We start from the raw sequence: 24,996 nt of genomic DNA on the forward strand, positions 1-24,996 counted from the left end.
CTTAAAGGCACTGGATTTTCTTAGCAAAATATTTGGAAATATACTCCCAAAGACAGATTACTAGAATCAAATGTAAATCGATACTTTCATTTGCACTATATATGAATTTTTGTAATGTATTTCAGACTGCAATTAGTTATGAGTTAACACTTCTAATGTTCTGTTCTTTGTCACAGGATTTTGGGTCTAGTTCTGACAGTGACTTCAGTCTCTCTTCCATGGTTTTTCTAAACCACAGCAGTGGCTCAGATGATTCGGCAATAGATGGAGAAGGAGGGCTAGAGCAATCTCTTATTTCTTTAGACATGTCTGACTTGCTTCCTGAAGATCCAAGGTCCAACATGTATCGTCTTTATTTTGGAAGCTCTTATGAATCAGAGCTGGGAAATGGAACTCCTTCAGAACTGGTAAATTACTCACTCAATATTTTGAATTTTCTAAATATTAGCAGCTGTGAAGCAGAAAAACTGAACTAGGCAAATGGTATGGTTTTATAAATACAGTAATGTCTGCTTTGTCCTTCAAACTGTCTTCAGCCTATACCTTGTAGTCCACGATGGGGAAGAAGATGGAAGGATGTGATTTGACAAAATACAATACAGACTTCTCTGTGACTTTGCAGGACTTTAAAATCAAAACCCCAAAATACTGCTTAATACCTTATAATCAAGCAAACTGCATTCATACTAGATCTTACTGTCTGGCATAATGGCTTGTTGCCTTCCAAAGTTTAATGCTAAAACAGTTTTTGACTTTTTGGTAGTTTTGTGGGGTTTTTTATCTTGGTTTTATTACTAAATAATGACCATCCAGCTTTCAAGAATTAAGTCATAATCTTAAGAATCCACAAACATTTTTCAGTTTCCAGTAGAGTGTGCATTAATGGAATAATCTGACCATGGGATTGTGTAAACAACAGAAGTAAACCCTAGCTTCCATCGTTACTCTTAAGAAGCAGAATTTCTGTTGTTGTAGTATTGCATTGCACAGAAAGCAGCACGTTCTCTGGCTAGCTTGCAGACAGGGATGTGCTGGTTGGCTACCCAGCATCTGCATAGTGATCAGCTGGCCAGCTCGTCTCGCTTGGCTGCCAGGTAAGCAAAACGGAATATGCTGCCTCTGAGCTCTTTATGGTGAACAGATGACTTCAGAGTTTGCATGTGATCCATGGGACATTCATTTTCACAATCTGTTGTAGAATTGTTATTACAGGTTAGTTATCATCAAAGTTGTTAGACTCTTGTTTTCAAAACTGTCTTGCATTGATTCTTAAAGCCAAAAATAACTTATCTTGACATTGGGGAACTAATTAATGACTGCCAAGGTGCTTTTGTATGTTTTATCTTGCATTATAGATGATAGTGTTCCATTAATGTACCTTTAGAGACTTCAACTCTCCTCTAACTATGAAAGTATTTCAGCAAGGCTACGAGGACTTTGATCTCTTAAAGTTGTTGAACTTGAAAGTTCACACTTATCAAGTGCACAGAGAATTTGGAGGTGATGAATGTTTAAATTATGAGTCACTCCAAAGCTAACTACATAAACTTGCCCAGATTTCAGAACCGCTGATTTTCATATGTAAATAAAACAATGGACTTAGTAGACCTTTATTCTTTTTGAGATAGGCCATTGCAAAAATATTTAGACCTTTTCTAAAGTTGAAACACTTCATTTTCAAATTTGTACCTTTCCCCAAACACCATGGCAAATTAACCTAAACTTTCTGTTCAAAAAGTTATGTATGTGACACATTTTTAAGAGAAAGTACTCTTTTTGCCAGTGCGGGCAAGCTTATACTGAATTAAATTTGTAGGCTAAATCTTAATGGTGGAGTTGCCCTTTTGGATCCATAATGAGTTAATGTATTTCTCCTGTGGTCAATTTAGAGCTCTTTGTGTTTGTCTGGACCAAACTCCATAACTCACGATTTTACCAGCGTGACTCAGAGAGACACAGCATCATCACAACCTTCAATGCTTGGAACAGCTTCTCAAGAAGACTCCCTGGAAAATAACCAGGAGCACCAAATAGAGCACCTGCGGACAGAAATCAATGCTATCAAAGCCACTTATAGAAGCAAGAATGGAGTATGGCAGTTTTTTCAATGATTTAGTCTTAACACTTTTCTATTGTTTTCCCATACTTCTTGATATTTCAATAACTAATTTCTGCAATTATATTAAATATAATGTAACAAAAATAGAAAAGATAAATGATACCTAGTTTGAGGAGAGAGAAGCCAGATGTTAACATTCATATAACTAAGTAGTTATTTCTGTGTTATTAATATGGAGGGGGGCGGGGGAGTTGTGATTGTATTTATAACACATTTGTCTGTACATGTAATGAGGAAGTTCCAGAGTTACTGATATTCATGGCACTATGTCTTTGTTTCTGTGGTAATTTTTCATTGTCTGTTCATGGCTCTGTTTTCAAGGAGGACAGCACCCTTAATCAGTCAGTGCTTGCCAAGAACACTTTAATTATTACCCAGTCCCATCTGATGACTGCTCTTGAGGGTATAAGACCATCTATTAGCCAAGATGACTGGAAGAATTTTACTGAACTGTAAGTATTAAATTTTTTTTTGTAATTATGTATTCAGTGGAGATTCGGTCTTTTCACATTTCTTATTCATCAGAAACACAATAGTTATTTAATGTGGGGAATGGCAGAGTTGAATAGCTTCTGACAGCAATTTTTTTCAGAAATACTAAATTACATATAAAATATTTTACCAGTGCATTGTCTTTTATTGTTTAATGTGGGACCTAGATATTTTAATCACAGACCAGAAAACCCTTGTATTATGTTCAAAGCTATACCAGTGAAAAGAGGCGTCGATTCTCTGAGTCTTAGAACTAGGTCCTTCCTGCTCCCACTGAGTAGTAGCCCCTCATATTTTCAAATTGCTGGGGTTTGACTCTCCGTAGTGGTCTTTGTAGCTGCTGTGTTTGGGAAAAGGCAGTAATCTGCAGAAAAGGAGAATGTGTCTCCTTAGACTTGGAAAAGACTGGAGTGAAAAAGCTGGAAAACTGCCAGCGGGATGTTCTGTGATCTCACCAGTGGGTTCTTCTGATATGAAGATTGTTAGGAGTTGTTTTCCTCAGCTGACACATAGATAAGCATGTCTTACCGCAGGGGAAGAGAGAAGGAAGGGACAGGAAAGGAGGAGAACGAGAGATGCTTCCCAGGAGTCTATACTACCCTGTCCACTCCTGTTCCTTGTCCCACCTTCCCCCCCCAGCCCCAAAAAGTAAAAATAAAAAATAAAAAAAAGAGGAAGCAGGGCAGGAGCTCTCTGAGTTAGGTTTGTGGATGAAAACTCCTGCAGGTCTGAGGAGACATGCACTCTTTATTTCCATAAAAATACACTGTCGTAACAGTAAATATCTGTCATTCTGTGTTGCATTAATGTGTATCTGAAGAGGCATATGCAAACAAAGGCATTTCATAAGAATTTGCTAATATCTTTTTCTGTTTCCAGGTATGATAATTTTCAGAATCCCAAGAAGAGGAAAGGACAAGTTGGCTCAACATTCAGACCAGGACAAAAAATGACTCTAGCGTAGTAACTTGTTTTTGCTTGTAGTTGTTAAACTGTAACTGGAAATGACAAATGTGATTAAATCAGATTATTTATATTCATATGGATTTATTAATGCAGCAGTTGAAATAAGTTTCTTTTAAACTTACATGCTGTAAAATTATGTCACATTTTATTTTGAAGAAAATTGTCCTCTTTCAGATTGATATTAAATTTTTGAGAGAACATTGGTTACATTCTGTCCAGTTGTTTATCACATAAAATTTTGAATTTTGCTTTTTATCAATATAGTTGCCAAAACCTGACAATGATTTCCTATCCCTGTTTATTTCCTCACAACAAATAGATTCTGTTTGAATAAACTTAATATCTAATGGTGGAAGTGTGTTTAAAAAATTCTATAAAGCCATTCTCTAATGGCCTTTGGAGAGGTGTTAGAGAAGGGTGGTACTTTATATGTTTATTGGTAGGCAACTAGTCTAATACTTCCAAAACAACTATAGCAAAAAAAAAATAATAATTACGACAAACCAAGATAATTGTATCTTCGTTTCTGCCACTGTTTATTATTCAGAAGAATATCAAGTTACATTTCACAACAACACTATCTTCTTATCCCCATCTTTTCTTCTTGGAGACTGTTCAAAGACATCTCTGATGTTTGGAAGCTTTCTAACATCACATCCTGAAATTATTCACAACTACTGTCTTACATGAAGATTGTTAAAGAGTTGTCTTCTTCGGCTGATACATAGATAAGCAGGTCTTAACAGAAGGGGAAAGAAGGAAGGGGCAGGAAAGGAAGAAAACTAGAGATGTTTCCCATAAGTCTATACCACCCTTTCACAACATTTTGCCAATACTGGGGGGTTTTGCTTGGTTGGTTTTTCACTAATCCTCCTTCCCTACTATTTACCTTCCTGAGGTAATTAGAAAACATTGATTTTTTTTTTTTTTTTTTGGTGGTCTTTCATAGCCGTTATGTGCCTTTTCACACCTGTATTGCTTTGGGCCATTGGGCATTATTACCCTTTCTGTGATCAGATAGTATGTCCAGGCTTCCCTTGATCACTTCTTCAGGTACATGAGTAGCAGCAGCCTTCCTCAAGCCGCTCCTAAATGTCTGATTATATGGTCCTACATGGTCCTATATGGTCCTGATTATATGAACTACATGTTCCAGTTTGTTATTTCATTCCTTGAAATGTATCATCCTATGTCAGTAATTAGAAGAACGCATCGTGTTCATGACCATATGATTATATTGTTTACTGCTGTCTATTTGTAGTTCCTATTCCCAGTGCCAGCAAATAACCCAAAGAATGTATGATTTGTATGTTTATTCTTGCAGCCTGGTACGGATGAAGCCTGTATACACTACAACCCTTGATACACTACAAGTCTTAGCTCGTAGCAGTTAATACCCCTGATTTTCTCATTTATGCTGAGCTGTTGCTTTTTACTCATGCTTAACTCTTGCTTCAGTAGGTTTTGAAACTGAAAATCCGTATTGCATTACTACAGACCTCTACCGTCGACAATATCATTATGTCACTAACATCATTCTTATTTTTTAAAAGTAGATATATGTTTGTTTAGCATTTGAGCCATATCCTAGCTTACCTCTAACCTTGAGGTCATCTTTCTTATGTAATAGTGTTGTTTCTTTCCTTGTTCACCTTGTTTTAAATGGCTGCAGAGGTGGATATGAATAGAGGTTGAACAGATAAGCAATTTGCTGCAAAGGAGCAAGTCATTCCCTGTCAGATGCTCCATGGTAACTCACATTTACACTGTGGTAAATGTAAGGTAGTTTGAAGAAATTTATCTTTTAACAGAAGAGGGGCAAAACCCATGAATATTGTTAATGAAGTGCAGCAGCCGGCAAGCCTAACTAGTTACTCTGCTTTTGTTTATGTGTCAAAACTCAAAAATGTTTTCATGTTTTTTTTTAATTTCCTTTTCCAGGTCCAGTAATTCATTTTGGGCATTTCTAGCCTTCAGGATGTAGTTTATTTGTTTATCAGTTTCTTGTCATCTTCTTTCTGATGATTATTCATCCAGTGACATTTCGAGCTCATTGAAAATACTTTTTTCTCTTCCTTGAGCTTCAAATTCCAAATAGTTTTCATCTCTAACCTAAGGAAATGTTGTATTATCTTCTATTCAAATACTTGCATTTGAAACTTCAGCCCAGTTAATTTCATTGATTAGTTCCTACAGTTTCTCAGATAGCTCTAGGAGCTTCTCACTTATTCTTCCACCTACTGACTTAATGATTTTTCAGTCAAAGGTTCTTTTCTACAACTAGAACTTCTACAAGAAGGTGGTCTTCTAGCTCTTTCCTTGCCAAAATTGTTTAAAGTACATTGCGGTTTATTACATCTTTTCTGTTTGGTAAAGAAATCTTCAACTATTACAAAAGCATCCAGATTAGCCCAAATTGGTAGTAGCATCTGTTCTTTAACTTCTGTCTAGATAATGGATGTACCAGATTCATTAAAAATGGAAATGATTTAACCTTCCTAGTAATGATAATCTCATAATGCACTGATACTTAAATCTGAAAGGACCAGTCAGAAGCCAATCGTAATTAAAACAAAGACAGTACAATAATCTGTGGAATTATCTTCACACTTGAAATAATTTAATTGGAATGCTATACTTCAATGCTAAGTATTATATTGTAAAGTTACAAAAGGAAAGCATGCTCACATTAGGCTGTATGTCGAGGTCCTATCAGTCCTCAACCAAAATTAGATACTATACTGTTGTGGAAAATGTTCTTAAAAACCGGGAAGCCTGGTTTCCAAATCTGTGCTCTTCCTTTCTACATGCAAGGAATTTCACCGGTGTGCTGAACTAACTCGGGGGTGTGCGTGTGTATGGATATACACACGCACACCCCTACATAGATAACCTTGACTGTTGCCGTGGGTAATATCATTTGATCCAAGAAAGTAGGTCACTATTAATAACTAGTTGCTGTTAGGTGATCTTCAGTTACATTCTGAATTATATTAACATCTCAAGTAGAGTATCTAAATGAAGCCTGGCTAAGATCTGTTATACAGGCACAGAACTCCAGTGTTCAGGGAGCATAAAGCCTATAGCTAAATGGGGCATAATCCCTTCTATACAAGTGTTGTGCAAGAAACGTCAGCTGGCCTGTGGCGGCTCTTTCACAAGGCCCGGTATTAAGAAGTTCGCCAAGAGTGAAAAGGGAGCAATAACAAAGTTTGTTTCACGTTCTACAGGGCAGCGGGGATTTGGCTGCAACGGCTCACGAAGATACCAAGGCAGCCAAACGGCGGATGTCGTGCTTGAGCCTTTTGAGCTCTGTTTTTCAGTCTCCTCCATCAAGCCAAGAACCAAGTAAACTCTGGGTGAACCAGCAACCTAGAAATTCTGTGCCTCCCTACTTGCCCACCTGTCATTCCTACCTCCCTTAAGTGATGCTGATGTCAGTTTTTCTGGGTATATATTACAGCCCCTATAAAAGGTTGATAACCCGGGGTAGCTTTTTCCTTTCACTCCTGGTGTCACCAACATTGCCAGCTATCACTGACCTTTTCTCAATTGCCAACCAGTCTTTCCCTGTAGTCGAGGGACTTCTGAAGAAACAAGTGTTAAATATAGATGTAAACGCTTACCCTGATTCTAACATGCAAGGGATTATTTCACTTTGTTAATAGGAACTCAGTTTCCACTACTATCCCATAATTTTTCTTAAAAAAATGTTTAGGCAGCTTTTACTCTAAAGATGATTTATGTTTGAAGCTATCTTCTTACAGCTGTGTAGCTGATAAATTTTTCAAATACTGCCTGAGAAACATGTACCTGTTTTGAAGCGATTCACAATTCTGGATTGAGTCTGTTGATGACTAGAAAAAGTTTCTGGAAAAAAATGAGATAGTGGGTCAATTCTGCTAAATGCTGATTTAATATCAGTGCAATTAACTCTACTGAAAGGCTCATATGTATGAATGTTGAGGGAATTTGGTAATTCCTAATAATCAAAACCTGCCAGACTTGCTTTTCCAAGAACTGGGGACATTGAATACCATGCATTGTGTTAGGTCCTTTCACTGGTAACGGTATTCTGCCATAAATCACATTTGTTTTCTGTTTGGGAAACAGAATTTCTGTTATACAGTAAAAAATTCACAAGGTATTTATTGTATAACTTCTACGTCTTAAGGAATCAAACTTTGTTCCGTTTCCAAAGAGAAAAAATAGAAAAGATTTCCTAACCCATTTGAAATTAAATTAAAAGAAAAGCAATGTCTGCTGAGGCTTAGATTACATTAGCCTTATGTTTCATAATAGACGTCACCAGCTAGAACTCTGCTTGACAGTATTTTAAGCATGAGAGTTAGCAGCCTGGTTAAAACACACAAAATTTATGATTTACATTAATTTTGAAAAGTACTTTGGCTTTTAGTTCACCCAAACAAGTCTAAATTTTGTGTGGACCAATCTACATTTAATGTCATACAGGGAGTTTCTCCTCCCCCTCTTCTGGCATCAAGGAAGCAAAGTAAATTTCTCCAGCACAAAAGCAAGCAAATCTTTTAAAATATAATTTCAAAACAAAAGCATTGTATGAATTTAATTTTTTCACAGGATATTTTACTCAAATTAACTGGTGCGTCTGTTTGTGTGTGTGTGTATATACATATATATAAAAAAAATTGAAACAATATATAGTTGGCTTTTTTAATATTATTAATCTAATTTATCATTTTACTTGTTGCCTAATTTATTTCATACCTCCTATTTATTATGAAAATAGTAAATTAGATACATGCTATTTTATTGCATGAGGATCTGTTTGTTTATTATTTAATACCTCCTAAGCTGATACAGTAGGGTGGGAGTGAAGCCTACTTACCAGGGAGTTAAGATAGCAATCATAAAATCGTAAGCAATGCAGTAATTTGGAAGCAACCAGAAGGAGAACGGAATTTCTTGCATGAGTTAGGCTGGTATTTGTAGCATTAACCCTGTGGAATGAAGCTGGGAGACCAGACTACAATTTGTCAATGTCAATTGACAGGTAAGGATTCACTTCACTCTCTCACAGGCATCATTTGGGAATAACCCATTTACAGCTGCTGCTTGAGAGCCTCGGCCAGGGGAGCTAAGGTGGTTTGGCAAGAGGTCTTCCAAATCGGCACTCCTTCGATACATGTCATACCGGGGTCCGTGGAGTCTCTGTTGCACTTAACACGCCCTCTCTTAACAGTGGGCCATCTGTTAGCATGACCTTGGCATCAGATGTAAGCATGGGTTAAGTGAAATATTTTGCATTGGAAGCACAAGGGAGATGGCAACTTGGTCACGATGATAACGTGTTTGACGTCAGTGCAAGCTGTTGTAATACACAAAAAGTTTAGCATTTATTAACTAATACCCAATTTTGCCTCAGGTACAAATTTTGAGGCATTAGTTCTATAATCGGTTTTAGTTCTTTAGGAAGTCATATACCTGATTATTTCTCTCTCTGATTAGAATATGCACAATAGGATTGGAATGGTACAAATCTTGCTTTGAGGCTCGATTGCTTTAGTTTTCCCATTTCTAAAAGAGGCCAAACGGTAACAATCTGTCATAGGTACACTGAAATGACAATCCGTTGACTAAGGTTTAGTGTGCTGTTCCAGTAATGCAGCAGGGAGATCTTGGATAAGAGCCCGGGTGCCCGGCAGACGCGGGTCCCCTTCCCCGCCCTTCGCCGCGGGGTCGCCGGGGGCCGGCTGGAGCCCTGCGGAGGCCGGGGCGGGCGGAGGATGAGCGGCGGCGGCGCCCGGCCTGCCGGGGCTGCCGCGGGGCCCCCGGCCCCGGCCCTGTCGGCCCGCGGCGCCCGCATCGCCGGCGGCGCCCCGGGGCTGCTGGAGGCGGCCTTCGCCCTCTACGTCGCCGACCCTTTCGATCGGGAGCTCAATCCGCAGGTGCGGGGAGCGGCCGGGCCCGGGGCCCCGTCCCGGAGAGGCGCCGGCCGCCCGGTTCGTCCGGGCGGCGGGTGCGCGGCGGTGGGCTCGCAGAGCCCCGCTGGGTACTGCCAGCGCAGCCGGGCAGGACGAGAAGCCGGCGGGTGCGTCCCTCCTCCTGCAGTGCTGTCGTTTAACAGCTGCCGTCTCTTCCAGGGCATCCTGAATTTGGGCACAAGTGAGAACAAGCTTTGCTTTGACTTACTGGAGGAGAGAGTAAGTGTTGCTGTCTTCTCCCTCACTGGGATTTAACCGCCAGCGCGTCTTTGACAATTCTGAAGTGTCCGGTTAACAACCAGGCAAAGTGACGCAGAGGGTGGGATACTGAGGGTGCTGTGACTAACAGCTTTCACAAGGAAGCATACTTCGTATGTTTATATGTACTGCGCTAATTGCGCACTAGGAAACAATTTGCCAAGTAATATTTACACTGAAAACTCGCCTCTGGTTGAAAAACCAGAACAGTTTTGGTTTTGTTTGAACTTCATTCATGTTTGATTGAGCATGTTCTCCGAACAGGACTGATACAAGAGTCTATTCTTGTTTTAGCGGAAAATATTGCTTTGGAATGGTAGCTTTCAGGAAGAAGTGTATTTTCGGAGGGGAAAATCATGGCCTGACAAGATGCTCACTTGTGTGATGGCAGAGCCAAAACTTTGACTGAAAATGCTCCATACATGAAATTCAGCAAAAATGAGCAAATTAAAGCTACATCCTAATCGTTACACTGCTGTGCACTGCAGTAAGAGCCGGTCTCGGAAACCCAGCTATGGGGAAATTGCACATTCTTTAAAGGCGATATTTTCCCCAGAGTTGTTAATTCTAGTTCATCTGCTGGAAAGTGTGGTGCTCTGCCTTATGTGTTAGCGAAACGAAGATCTAGTTGCCAGGCCAGCTTCTGCAGCTTGCCAATTAATTACCTCTTCTTCTCCTTCCTACTTCTGTGAGGTAATGAATTTGCACTCGTGCAACTGCTAGTGCATTTGCAATGCTTGTGACGGAGGGTCGGGCATAAATTCAGTGTGCAGATTGGTTAGCTGATGAGTTGGCAGTGCTGGCAGTTGGGGAGAATATTTTTTCTTAGGAATAAACCAAAATCGATGCCACAATGAATATAGGAATGAGACAGTTTTCGGGGGGGGGGCACCCGCTTTGAGAGCAATAAAGCCACTGCTGATAATACAGCTGTTTTTCTTCTGTGACAGATAGGGTTGCTGTCACTTTTCTTCTGTTGGTTGAGAAACTGATCGAAGTTGACATGTGAATTAAAAGCTGATATCATAAATACTGCAAGCATTGTTTGAGCTTTGATATATCTCAGAAGTGGCTGCATAATCTCTCAGGTACAGCTGGGATGCTTTTCTTGTTGTTCAGGACTTATTTTAATATATGACAGAATAATCCAATAAATAATTCTTTCATTATTTTCTTCCTTTGTTTTGATGATGTTTTAATGTTGTTTTCTAATATCTTAAAACTAAAAAAGAGAAGTGCAAAATATAAACATAATTGTAACTCATGAATTTTTATATTCTTCATTTCCTTAGTGTTACTGAATAATGTTGCTTTTAAAAAATAATCAAGTTTTACTCTGGTATAGCAGAACAGAAACTCCCAAGAACGCTGTGTTCTACAGTCTCTCTCTTTCATGTCACTAGCTCACAAGACCTGACATGAATTATCTGGAGCCTCACCTTTTCCAGTATTCTGATACACAAGGTACTAGGAGGTAAGAAGTTCATTTTCCCATTTATCCCATTGCTTGTTGTCAGTGCTAGTCATGGCTCCTGTGAAGCTGGGTGCGGTTTCATTCCTCTGGTCAGCCCCAAGGATAGGTGTCTTACTGTTACCTGCACGCTGGATTTTCTGGATTTGTGTTCTCGTTTTCTCCCCACCCTCAGTGTGCCACAAAGACCCAGGATGCCAAAGGGCGAAGATCTGGGGGCTTGTTGGCAGGCAAGAGAGCATGTATTGATGTGGTGAATCGTATTGATGTGGTGAATCGCTCCTGGAATGATTCATTCTAGTCTCACTGGGGGATAAACTGAAACTCTGGGGGCTGTGAAGAGTAGAAGTGAAATACTGGCTCCCTGAAGTTCGATAGGAACTCCACCATTGCCTTCACTCGGGCTGAAAGCCTGCCTTGATTTAAAGAATTGTCACTGACTCAGGCTTCACTGTTTCTGGTACCCAAATTATTGTCCTTTCTCCAAAAATCGATCCCACTCGGGCTCAAAGATTCTTTATTTCCTCCTTTTTCTAGTGTACAGCGGTAATAGTTGAGTCACAGTCACTGTTATTCAAGGTAACAGATGGCTTCTGTGTGCTTCTGTCTCACAAAATGTAGCACACTGGATATCTGAGGAAATTACATTATTTAATCAAAATCTTCAAGGCTTTCGTGACTGAATGAATTATGCGTTTGTTCTGGGTTTGATAAGCCTCATTCTTCTGTGTGTATTTGGTGCTTTTTTTTTCTCTGAGAAATACGTGATTGCATATTTGACTTTAATTCTGTATTTTAGCTTCAGAGAAGAAATTGCCAAATTTCTAACTGACTATGCCAGAGCCGCAAAAGCACTGAATCCGGAACATGTAAGACAAGTGCTTTATCTTTGCATCTTTATTTTTCTTTAACTGATAAAGATGAATAAATCTGAACACAAATGTCAGCAAGATGCTACAGGAGGGATATATGCAAGATTTGCAGAAGTCTTAGTAGTGTTACTTTTCCATTTGAAAAAGTGGGCAAGGTATAACGCTCAAGGACTAGTGTTATAGTGTCGTAGTGTGGCTTTTTCACTCTGTTTTTTGGAATTTAAACTAGTGCTGACATTTATGAATTTATGAATTCAAACAAGTGCTGATATTTCTGCCAAATATTTCATTGCTAAATGAAAGTTTGTACTACTTCTTTCAGATAACTGTTATGAATGGCTGTTGTGCTGTTTTTGCTGCTCTGTCAACTGTATTATGTGATGCTGGTGGTGAGTAAAAACTTGATTATTTTACTTAAAAACATTTGTTAGCAACGAATATAATCGTATTGTGACTTCTGACAGCCTGCTGTTACTCTGACTGCCTGAATGAAGCAAGGCATGGTATTTCTTTGTCACTGGCAGAGTGTCTTTGAAATAATGCCTCTATTTCTAGAATGGTGGAAGATGTTTGAGGTATCAGCAGGCCCAGTCACTTTCTGGAATGCAATCAATAGTTTTTAAGAGCATTGTAGGAAGAGGAGAAGGATATCAAGAAAATGCAATATATTTAGAAAAGTTACGAGAAAAAGAGGTGGGAGCCATGGTGGAAGCTGGAGGGAGTAGTTACACAGGGAGGGAGGCGTACTGGGTTGAAAATTTGGGTAACTGGGTAAGGAAAACATGTAGAAGGAATTTGGGACAGGGGAGAGGAGCTGCAGCAAAAGAGGGATTCCCGGTCAAATAAAGGTGGTGGTGAGGAGGAAGCAGAGGTGGGAATGCAAAGCAGAAGGAGTGAAGTCCCGGGAAACAATCTGCTCACAGCAGAAGTAGACAGTAGGAGGAAAAAGAGAGCTCAGCAAGGGAGAAGGTTTCCTTTCTGGTTTGGAATGAGAAAAGCAGCGTAGGCGTGCAGTACAGCAGAGACTGGGGAGATCCACAAAGACCTGCCAGGGAGGGAAGGTGAGCAGGATGACTTATGTGGCCTCCAGTGCAGGAGGCTGCGCCACCCCTGTAGCACCCTGTTACTGGCACCAAAAGCCCTTGGGAGGAGGGTGGAGTGATGCAGAGTAACCTGGTGCAATGACTTCAGGATATTGGTGGCAAAAGCGCTGTGAAACCAATTAGTTTTTTTAGCTTTAAATGTTAATGTTTACTGGAGGCCACTCGTATCCGTGTCTATTTTGATATGTTCAGATTTCATTGTATTTGCACAGTTTTAAGAGGAACTCTGAGTGCTGACAGGCTCCTTTTTACCCCTTTGTTAACGTAGGAAGCCCACTCCGTCCCCTCTGGAAGCCTGTCACGCAGGGCTTTTGCAGCATCTCCAGGAGAACACCTGGGGCTACTTCACAGGAAAAACACGAGGAGAGAAACAAGTTCCCCAGTGCAGTAGGCTCCCTGGCTGCAAGATAGCACCTTGGCAACCAGAAAGTAGTTGAGGTGTGCAGCAATTCCTATGAAAAATTGATAGTACAGAGCATTAGCAAAATATTGAGAGCAAGGTCATTATTTGTCATTACTATTTAAATAAATAAATAAATAAAACAAGTAGTTGATCAGGTCCATTCCCTTTTACTGAAAATACATACAACTGTCGAATCTGCTATTGCAAATGCTAAGGAAGAATATTGGGAAAGAATTCAGATTGATTGAAGTATGCTAAATTTTCAGTTTCGTTTAAATATTGGTTTAGGCCACAGTGAAGGCTTTGAGATTAAACCAGATGTCAAATTCTTAGATTGCCAGTTTAGTCGATTAGAGTATAATGAAATAATTGCTCATGAGAAATGTTCATTTCATTTTTTAATGCTTTTAGATGGATATCTTATCCCAGCTCCATACTACGGTGGTATAAATTCGAAAACATGGCTATATGGCGGAATACAGCCTGTTCATGTGCCCTTGTTCAGTGAGGTAAAGCTTTAGCTATTCACGTACATTAACAGACATTTCACAGGGAACAATCAAAAAAACCTGAAAATGCAAACCGAGTCCAAGTGAAGAGACGGGAGCAGTCTAGCACTTTTAGAGACAGCCTGTCTTTTTCTCAGACTGCAGCATGACAGGAGGCCGGTGTCATCAGATGTGTAGGGTTACGTTCAGTCTGTGCAGATGCTGTTCTGCACTGACATGCTGAATTATAATTTGTCAGCTCTAAGTCTGTCACTCCTACTACAAGTAAATCTGGTTTGCAAATTTTTCCCCTTAAGCACTGAAAGATGTATCATCTACCACATAAGTTTTGTAACATTGGTTCCCCCTGTCAAAGCTCAGTGACCTGTGAGGCAAGTCAAAGAGGGGGGTAGCATCTTTTGTAAGACCAAGTGATACAGTCAGAGGGGAAAAAAAAGTGATCTTTCAAGTACACAAGTTCTTCTGTAAGTTGCTGATAGTGTAGTCATGGATAAGGGCAACATTTAAAAACAAAATAATTGAGTTATAGAATCATAGAATCATACAGGTTGGAAAAGACCTCTAAGATCATCGTGTCCAACCGTCAACCCAACACCACCATGCCCACTAAACCATGTCCCTAAGGGCCTCATCTACACGTCTTTTAAATACCTCCAGGGATGGGGACTCCACCACTTCCCTGGGCAGCCTGTTCCAAGGCCTGACCACTCTTTCAGTAAAGAAATTTCTCCTAATGTCCAATCTAAACCTCCCTTGGCGCAACTTGAGGCCATTTCCTCTTGTCCTATCAGTGGTTACTTGGGAGAAGAGACCAACCCCCACCTCGCTACAACCTCCTTTCAGGTAGTTGTAGAGCGCGATGAGGTCTCCCCTCAGCCTCCTCTTCTCCAGGCTAAACAACCCCAGTTCCCTCAGCCGCTCCTCATAAGACTTGTGCTCCAGGCCCTTCACCAGCTTTGTTGCCCTTCTCTGGACACGCTCCAACACCTCCATGTCCTTCTCGTAGTGAGGGGCCCAAAACTGAACACAGTATTCGAGGTGCGGCCTCACCGAGTACAGGGGCATGATCGCTTCCCTACTCCTGCTGACCACACTATTTCTAATACAGGCCAGGATGCCATTGGCCTTCTTGGCCACCTGAGCACACTGCCGGCTCATGTTCAGCCGGCTGTCAATCAGCACCCCCAGGTCCTTTTCCTCTGGGCAGCTTTCCAGCCACTCTTCCCCAAGCCTGTAGCGTTGCCTGGGGTTGTTGTGGCCGAAGTGCAGGACCCGGCACTTGGCCTTGTTGAACCTCATACAGTTGGCCTCGGCCCATCGATCCAGCCTGTCCAGGTCCCTCTGCAGAGCCTTCCTACCCTCCAGCAGATCAACACTCCCGCCCAGCTTGGTGTTGTCTGCAAACTTACTGAGGGAGCACTCGATCCCCTCGTCCAGATCGTTGATAAAGACATTGAACAGGACCGGCCCCAGTACTGAGCCCTGGGGAACACCGCTCGTGACCGGCCGCCAACTGGATTTAACTCCGTTGACCACAACTCTCTGGGCTCGGCCGTCCAGCCAGTTTTTTACCCAGTTATGTAGAAAAGAGTGATCCTAGTTTCATATTCCTTTATTTTATAAAAGCTGGTAGCAATTGTATTTTCACTAGATGGGAGTGTTTCTTCACTATCTTCTTTTTAAATTTTTTAATATTTTTAATATTTTTTATTCTTGTTGATTTTTTTGTTCTGTAGGTGACTGATGAAGAAAGTCACCCTTTCCAGTTAACAGTTGAAAAATTAGAAGATGCATTACAGAGAGCTAAAAAGCAGGTATCAATAACATTGATCTCCGATTTTCATGTTTTCCTAGTTATTTTGTAAGCAGCGTATGTTCTCAGCATTGACGCATTTGTACAGTTTCATCTGTGCAGATTTTCAGTCTTGTGACTGAGGTGGGTCCAGCTCTAGCAACAGGACTCAAATCGATTTTATAATCTGGGCACTGTAACAAAATGCAGAGAAACTCCCTGACTCTATTTTATGAAGAACAGACCTTAACTTGTGTTTCAAGACCAAGTTTCTTTCTCTGTAGATTTTAACGGAATTCAAAGTGGTGTAAACAAGCTATTGTTCTGACCCTCAGAAGAGAGCCTAACAACCCAGTTAATTAAAGAAACATGTCTAATGTGATTTTGAAGAGGGTTCTTCTGAGTTCCAGCTAACAAGGAATTGCTAGCAAACAAAAAATTACAAATGTAATTTTTCCAGAGTTTAGGAAACTTCATTAGTTCAAAATCCTTAGCGTGTACAGAGATTTTATTCTGATTGGGATTGCATAAATGAGGATGTTATTGCGTGTCACATACTATTTTTTTTTCACATTCCTCTCTGTCTTTGGAACTGCTTGTCTTCCCTGTGGAAATATTTGGTTTTGTGAGTGTCCATAAAATAGTGCTCACCAGTATTTCAGGCTAAAATGTTTCCTATTCTTATTATCTTGATATTCATAGTCCACTCACTTAACGGAAAATTATAAATGCACTTAACCTTAACTGTTTGTGCTCATCCTTGAAAAGATCCAGTGGAGGAAGCACAGGCTGAATAGGAAAACATTTTACCAAAGATGTGGTGGTGATAGTAGTGATTAAGTGAGATAAACTTCTTGTGTCCTCTTCCAGGATAGATAATGAGGTTTAACAATAGATAAAGCATATAGTTGCAAGGAAGGTCACTTATAAAGGTCAGTTATAAGTAAGATCTCATATAAAAAGTGGGTATCTTGGATACACACAAATGTGTGCGAACTTTTTTTTATAGATATGTTGGTGCTCTCCTAGTTAGCTAATTGCTTGATCAGCATGGTGCCTATGTTTAGACACCATCTGTATGTCTGTGTCATCTGTCTGTGCCTTTGCCAGCCTACGTGGCCCCAAGCATTCAGACATTTATCATTGATCCTAGCAGAGGGAGGCAGCCAGCATCCCTGCTGTGTTACTGTGGCTGTCAGGACATGACCCGGCTGGACAAGGTGCTGGATCACAGACCAGATTAACTCTTTAGAGATTAACTCTTCTAGAGCTGCAGCTGTTCTCACGAATAATATTATAAACATCGGCTTTGGATACATGTAATACCATAAATAGCTGGAGGAACTAGACCTGAACAGCAGTTGAGAAACTGCCGGCCCGCAGCAGCTGTTCCTATGAACAATAAAGCCTCACTCAGCATCTTCTGCTTAATACACGTCAGATGTCAAATACACTAAATACGCTATTGTGCAAGGAGTACTTGTGGAACAGCTGTTTGCGCTTAGTATTTGCATCTTATCTTGTTTTCAGGTAATTTCTTCCTGTAGCTGGAATCAAAGGCAGTACACTGAAAGTTCATTTCTTGTGACATTCTTGCTCACAGTACCCATTGATGTTCAAACAAATGGCACGTGGCAGGGAAAGCAAATATCAGGGCTTCCTCATCATTGAACTTTATTTCCTGGAGTTCCTTGGGAATTGGTCTTTGCAAACAGTCTCCTTTGGAGGAGGCTGGGGTGGAGTGAGAATTTGCAGTGGGTGAGGTTTTCTGAAAATTAAAGATGCGGAAACAAAAAATAATAATTTAATTTCAATTTTATCCCAAACATGAAGTAATAAAGCAACTCCTCATGCTGGTATGTTTAAAGTCTTGAAAGTTTCTGCTGTAGTCATTGCATTGTTTCATTTTGTACAAGAATGTATTTGCTGCATATAGCTTATGTTAATGTACATTAAGAATTTTTTTAGCAAATAGAAAATAGATTATTTTCTGAAAAATACCTGTAGAATTAAAAAGACTGGTTATGTTTGTACTTGTAATCTAATTTTTGATCATGTGGGACTCTTCTTATTACACAGTAGAATACTTAGCTTCTGTGGAGAGAGAATTTCCGTAACAGAAATTCTGCACTGTGGATAAATATAATTAAAAAGTTTGCCCAAGACCTCTGCGCATCTCATAGAACACCAAGTAATTCAATTTTCAGTCTTCTGCAGATTCTGTTACTTGTTTAAAGAAACAAGCAGCATTGAAAAATTAATTACTTGGCAGGTTATTAGATGTCAAAGTCCAATTTTTGTTCAGCTTTCCCATGTTTATCAACAGTAACTTTGCTCAGTCCTGGGAAATTATTTTGGAAGTATACCTGCAGAACCAGTATTAATCCCTACAACACCATAATCTTGCCTGTTGATATCAATGGGTGTTTCAAATGAGTGCTAACCTGATTTTCATTTACTGATAAACTATTTAGTATGTTTTTTGGGGTGGTATTGGATAAATTATGAAACAAGGTTGGTAGCTGGATCCTTAGTCTGTATAGTAATTATAGTATGTAACTAAATAATTTTCAAAAGCTGCTTTTCACTGAAGGGTTCACAAACTTCCTAGCTGCATCCTCGCTAGTCATTGGTTTGACATTGTCTGTGTCTCCAACTATCAGTTTTTCTTTTTCCAGGGCATCCGAGTCAGAGCATTAATCCTCATCAACCCCCACAATCCATTAGGGGACATTTACCCAGCACAGTTACTGAAAGAATGTCTAGAGTTTGCGCACAGGTTTGAGCCCTAGTGCTATTTGTTCGGTATCTCATTTTCTGTTAATGCAATACAGCAGTGATGAAGATTCACCTTTGGTTATTGCCTGATCTTTGCTTGTGCATGTTCAGAGGAGGTGGTGGACAGGGTCCTGATCATGTCCTATCCTATTTACTTGGCCTTTCTGGGAACACTAGAACAAATTGCTTAAACTGGGTTCCAACAATGTCTTTCTAATGAAATACTCGTGGGATTTTTTTTGTTTTATGTGTGGTTTAAACTTACAGAGCTTTTTATTTGCCTAACAATGTTTCTTTATTAAACTGCTTTGATGCATAGCTCAGAAAAATGACAACAGGTGATTATCAGTCTTTAGCAGTAGTAATAAACATGGCCATCACCGTCATTTGAAACATTATCAAAATAAAAAAATCTTAACATTTGATATTGGGGGGAAGTCATTGAATTGGCAAGGAGTAAGTCAACGGTTTGAAGTTTTGTAGCATCTTTTATACCTACTTAGCTCGAGATGTCCAAGCAGTTCACTTTCCGTCAAAGGAAGATACTTCTGAAATATCTCATCCCCATTCCACTTCTTTTATCCTTAACAAGCTCAGAGTTCATGTTCTAAGCTCTAACAGTCCCCTGAATCCCTTGAGTACTGATGGAGAAAAAACACTTCCTTTTAAAAAGCATCTATATTTTTTTAGGAAAATATATATTCCTTTGTTATTTCAGTAAGCTTCTGCCAAAGAATGACTGCAAAATCCTGTACACACTTTGAAAGCTAACAATACTTAGTTTCTGACGAACTTAGAGGAGGCTGGTATTAATTGTTCACTAATTACCAAAGGTTACTGGGGATAACACAACATTTCTGCATTTTTGGCATGATTTTCTTTTCGTGGAGGTTGGTAGAATTCAATGCGCTGCTTCCAGTTACCAAGTTTTTAAAAAGGCAAATGTATCTTTTCTCAGCACCCCCCATGGATTTCAGGATGCAACTAACTTAAGCTGGTACTAAAATAATGTTAGAGGATAAGGATTAGAAACAATAGTTTTATTTTTAATGTAAAAACTATTCTGAAACCAAACTTCCTTTTAAAAAAAATTACAGAATTCAATGATCAAATTAAATGAGTTTTACTTAGAAGAGGATACCTGCACTACTTGAGTGTTTAAAACCATTCTGCAATTTTTTCAGTATTTATAAATAATGTGCATGGCTTGTTGATATCAAGTATGATAACATGGCTTACTGTTTACTGTCGCTTTCATAGCGAGAGTGTATTAGAGAGTTGTCTTAAGTGCATGACGAGTCTTTTTTAAAGTCTGACATCTGCGTTTGACCTCAAGTCTCACTGGAGAAATCTTTCAGGGTAAAAAAATTCATAATATATCATTGTGTTCATTTTAAATTTTAAGTAAGAGTTGGGTGGGACTGTACATATTCCAGAGAACCATTGGACGGAGCATGCGGTTGGAGTTTGTTTCAGATATATGGAATGTTATTACTGCTGCAAAATATAGAATATGTATAAACAGAAGTTGGTGATGCACAAGTGCTCACAGTATGCCTTGTGACCTCTTTGTGTAAACTTTGTAGGGGGAGTATAATAGCAAATAGGCATGCTTATGGATATTTTGCTATGGCAGTAGTTGAGATTATACATACATATATGCAAAGAAATTTCTTTTAAATATGTTAATATGCTTGTATTTTTCTATATGTAGACATGAATTACATGTAATAATGGATGAAATATACATGCTGTCTGTTTATGATGATACCACCTTCACCAGCGTTCTTAGCTTAGATTGGTAAGTGTGATTTCTTAGCGGGGATCAGAAGATATTTAATCCTAAATAGAACCCATGCCATTTTTTTCAAACTTCTGGTTAGCTAGTGTAACTGGTATAGTTTGAATGAACTCATATCCAAGTCTTTGCAACTGTGAGACTAGTTAATACAAGAGATCTTCTTCATAGACAGCTTTAAATGGCAGATCTCTTGCTTCCAGCTGATGTGTATGATACAGTAGTAACAACAAAAATTGACAGAGCCCTTCGTCATTTTGCACTGCTTTTCTTCGTTGTTCCCTGTTACACAGCCTGAGCGTAAGGTTCTCACTGTAATGGTAATGAAGTTGCTTAAGGTTGTGCAAGTTCCCTGCTGTAATGAGTCTCCTTCCTGACTAGTATGCTGTTGGGCTCTTCGTTTGCTAACAGGTGATGAAAAGAATAAATATTTCAAGAATATTTAAACCTATTGGTATCTGACTCATAAAACTTCTTTCCCCAAAAGTATGCGATTGTCTTTGTATAAATTTCATACCGATGGGAAATTTCCAAGTCCATCCAAGTACAACCAAGATCAGTGAGTGACTGGGTATTGCGTCACCCATACAAGATCATGAATCGCAAATGAAGCCTAAAAAAATACTTTTGTTATTGTGAAAGTTCACCCAGCTCCGTTAGGCTGAAGAAGGAAATTTCCAGCCTTGGCCCTACTTACACGATGTTACACAAAGGAGAAAAAAACATCGTCTGCAATGGTACACTGAGGTGTATTTTGTTTAGTTGCACCTCACAGTGTAGGTGCATGCTCTAAAATGTTCACTTCTCCCTTCCCCTAGCCTGAGGTGCAGCACAGTTGAGCAAATAATTCTTCTCCATCAAGTACAAGAGCAGTTGTCCATCACTTATGGAAATACTGCTTTTGTTTTAATATGGGCATGATCACTAACTATGCAGTGGGAATCTGGGATTTTAACTGGACCGTTACATCTTAGTGCAGATCCTTTCTCGTTTTTTTTTTTTTGTGTGAATCAGTGCCTTGGCACACACTTGGGAGGTCAGTGTCATAGGATAATGTTTTGTTAAAAGATCTCTGAAAAAATGTCATGTCACTTTAAAGGATTATATACCAATTTTACTAAAAAATTACTACAATATTACAAATTTAAACATTTTTGTAACCTGCATGACTTGTTCTTCTATAGCAACAGTTCTTGTCTTCCTCTTTTCTCATTCAGTTTACCAGATCCAGAACGGACACATTTTATGTGGGGTTTTAGCAAGGTAGGTCAAAATACTATGTTTGTGTGTTAATTTCAGATATTTCTCCACAAAAATTAGTTGGGCTAATTTTTGGGCTAAAATTCTGACGTAATTTGTGTTATAGGTGCCAAACTGAGTTTCTCTTTGTTTATTAATTTGTTCTCTTCTTTGGTAGTGTAAAATTTGTTAAAGTTCAGAGTTTAGTTTGGGATCTACTTAACAGCAACAGTTAACACATACGCATTAAAGGCATTGAAACATATAGGCACGTTTCAGATCTGTAGCATTTTGACTTTTCTTCTCTTGGAGGGAACAGTAAACTGATGACTGCTTGGAAACAATAGTGGGGTATAATGGAAACAGCCCAAGGGTATGAGCCAAGCACGTTTTCAGTTGTTGGCCTGTAAAGCAACCCTGTTAAAGCCACTGACCTCCCTGCCACAGGGTTGTTTCGAAGTTGCTGGCTGGTTTTTATCATGCTCGGGACTCCATGTGGCAACGTTGAGAATTTACTCCAGAAGGTTTTTTTCCTGTGCATCACAATGACTCGGTGGCTTGACAATGCACAAACATAAAGTAAAAATTGCACGTCTCTCTCTTCTTTTTGTCCTCCAAGGATTTTGGTATGAGTGGTATCAGAGTTGCAGTATTGTACACCAGAAATCATGAAATTCAGAAAGCTGTGAATCAACTGGCTGTCTTCCATAGCTGTCCTGGACCTGTTCAGCATGTTCTCAGTCAGTTCCTTAAGGACAGAGGTTAGCCACACTAGAAATGTTTCCATTTACTTGCTTTATTTTTCCATTGCAGGTAGAAATAAAACAGAATTATATTTTTCTTGCTTTGATAGATTGGTTGGATAATGTGTTTTTTCCCACCAACAAAAAGCGACTTAAAGAAGCACAGAATATTCTTGTGGATGGGCTTGCAGATGTTGGAATACCCGTGCTCAGAAGTTCAGGAGGACTCTATGTGTGGGCAGACTTCAGAAAAGTATGTAAGAAGTTTGAAAAGTGGTGGGAATGTAAAAGTTGGAAATGTAAAAATTACTTGTGCATGTCATTATATACTTCAGTTTCAGGTCCTGGAAAATCGTTTCAATGAATTTATGCACTTGTTCAACCTTTAATAAAGAATTATTTTCTTCTTTTAGTTCTTAAGATCACAGACATTTGAAGCCGAACTTGAATTATGGCAGAAGCTCCTTGATAAAAAACTCCTGATTAGTCCTGGAAAAGCTTTTTATTGTTATGAGCCTGGATGGTTTAGACTGGTTTTCTCCGATTCTGTAGATAAGATTTACTTGTGTAAGTGGGGTTTACTTCTAATATGGCATATAGTAGCACACAAGTTTTAAGAAACATTATAAATGAGTTCAAACCTAATTATTCTCTTTCAGCTTGTGAGGGGCATTTTTAGAGTTTGTATGAACTGAGAAATATTAGATTGGCCCAGAGCATTGGTTACAAACCACTGACGTTGAATTATGTTAAACCTCTAAAGCTTTCAGAATTTAATTTTAAAATTTATTTTTACTCTATCAGAAGTAAGGAACCAAATTTTATGTGAAAGGATTTTTACTCCTTCAAATTATGCTTTGTAACATGCGGGAATTCCCCATCATCCCTCATTTTTATGTGGCGCATGTTGGATATGAAAAATGTATCCATCTCTTGCGCTGTAAAATACTTAACCTTGAATGAATGCTTTATATCATTGGCAAAGGGGACATTTGTGAAGTAACGGGAGCATATAGAGTCAGAGAAAAATGTAGATTGAAAGGGGACTCTTGGGTCAGCTAGTACAACTGCCTGCTCGAGGCAGGGCCCGTCTCCAAGTCAGAGAGCGGGTTGCTCAGGGCCTTGTTCAGTCAAGTTTTGAGACTGCCTAAAGATGGAGATTACACAGCCTCCCTGAGGAACCTGTTTCAGTGTTTAATCACTCTCACGGTGAATTTTTTTTCCATACATCCAGTCAATATTTCCCTCTGTATTTCCTTTCTACAGGTATTCAGAGACTTGAGCAAATGTTGCACAGTTACGCTGCTGAACCAGTCACAAACAGCACATCTTCCACTGCAGATGCTTTATGCAATCCAGAAAAAGATTCTTCAGGCAAACCTTCAAACACACCAGGAGAAGATGTCTCCCAGCTGAAAAATATACTTGTTTATTAAAATCATATATGCATTTAATGATCTGGTATAATTTAGCATGCTTATGTTTACTAAAGGTGTGCATGACTTCAGTATTTTTGTCTGTAACCTTGCATAATACTTACTTCGCTGGCATTAATAATCTTGCAAGTGGACTTGCTAAAGTTGAATTTTAAGGAAAATGGACCTCCTGGATATTGTGAAATTAGCCCCTGTTAAGCACAGCACTTGGGTTTACTCCATTTCAAGTGTGCTGTGTGTCAGTAAAATCAGTGAGTCTTAATATATACTTGCACAGTTGTTGAATTATGAAATTTTGAAAACACTGGTAAAATGTTTGTGCGTATTACTATATCTTATGGACTGTATATTTTAATCAGAATACTGAAAGTAGTGAATCATGTGATATTCAAATTTTTCTAACCTTTTTGTAGCTGGCAAAAGGTTTCTGTATATTCATGAGATATCTCTAAACATATACATGTCTCAAACATTTTATACACCTTCTGGTATATGCATGCTAAGTGAGTACTTTCTGAGAAAGCATTTAGGTTTTTGGCTTCGAGGCTCCCTTTCAGATTGTTTCTGTGTGCCTGTATTCATTGAATAGTGTTTTCATACATTAACTATAAAAAAACCTTGAAGGTCTGTAATGTATTTGACAGAGTTGTATGGGGACTTTTTTGCTTTGTTTTTGATTTGTTGGGGTTTTTATTTAAGTATTTGCAGACTTAATTCACCATTTGCTCCATTATTTAGGTTTGGTGAGAGAAAACTAGAATTGCAGAATTAACAGACTGCTGCTGTAGAGGCTCAGTAGGAGGATTGCCTTCCTATGGATCCCTAATAAACTTGGAATTTGTGCTCCTGATAGTAACATGGCGTTTGACCTGTTTTTTGTGGCATTTAAACTTGGCAACCTTACATTGTTCAGGCTGATCGGATAAAGATAAATAATCTGCCATACAGCAATTTTTAAAGCTCATAGAATCACAGAATAGTTGAGGCTGGAAGGCACCTCTGGAGATCGTACAGTCCAATGCCCCTGCGTGCAGCAGGGTCAGCCAGAGCAGGT

At 39.2% G+C, this 24,996-nt stretch overlaps 2 protein-coding genes across 7 annotated transcripts in view; both read left to right on the top strand.

The window, feature by feature from the left end:
* Nucleotides 1-3,784, top strand: part of PEX1 (peroxisomal biogenesis factor 1) — a 28,114-nt gene extending 24,330 nt beyond the window's left edge. For all 6 annotated transcript variants that reach the window (XM_075143772.1, XM_075143767.1, XM_075143770.1 and 3 more), the window contains 4 exons: nucleotides 177-407; nucleotides 1,890-2,090; nucleotides 2,441-2,571; nucleotides 3,491-3,784. In XM_075143772.1, coding sequence (XP_074999873.1) covers nucleotides 177-407; nucleotides 1,890-2,090; nucleotides 2,441-2,571; nucleotides 3,491-3,575 — 648 coding nt within the window. In that variant the 3' untranslated portion in view covers nucleotides 3,576-3,784. The remainder of the gene's footprint in view (nucleotides 1-176; nucleotides 408-1,889; nucleotides 2,091-2,440; nucleotides 2,572-3,490) is intronic.
* A 5,558-nt stretch (nucleotides 3,785-9,342) lies between these two features.
* On the top strand, nucleotides 9,343-24,798 carry LOC142079489 (1-aminocyclopropane-1-carboxylate synthase-like protein 1). Its single transcript, XM_075143773.1, has 14 exons — nucleotides 9,343-9,504; nucleotides 9,700-9,759; nucleotides 11,202-11,272; nucleotides 12,069-12,138; nucleotides 12,464-12,530; nucleotides 14,059-14,156; nucleotides 15,893-15,970; nucleotides 18,627-18,727; nucleotides 20,441-20,527; nucleotides 21,742-21,787; nucleotides 22,383-22,524; nucleotides 22,617-22,759; nucleotides 22,920-23,073; nucleotides 23,773-24,798. The coding sequence occupies exons 1-14, from the start codon at nucleotides 9,343-9,345 to the stop codon at nucleotides 23,940-23,942; spliced, it is 1,449 nt and encodes a 482-aa protein (XP_074999874.1). The 3' UTR covers nucleotides 23,943-24,798.
* The last annotated feature ends 198 nt before the right edge of the window (nucleotides 24,799-24,996 follow it).

The sequence above is a fragment of the Calonectris borealis genome, chromosome 2, assembly GCF_964195595.1.
Source record: "Calonectris borealis chromosome 2, bCalBor7.hap1.2, whole genome shotgun sequence".
NCBI classification, from domain to species: Eukaryota; Metazoa; Chordata; class Aves; order Procellariiformes; family Procellariidae; genus Calonectris; species Calonectris borealis.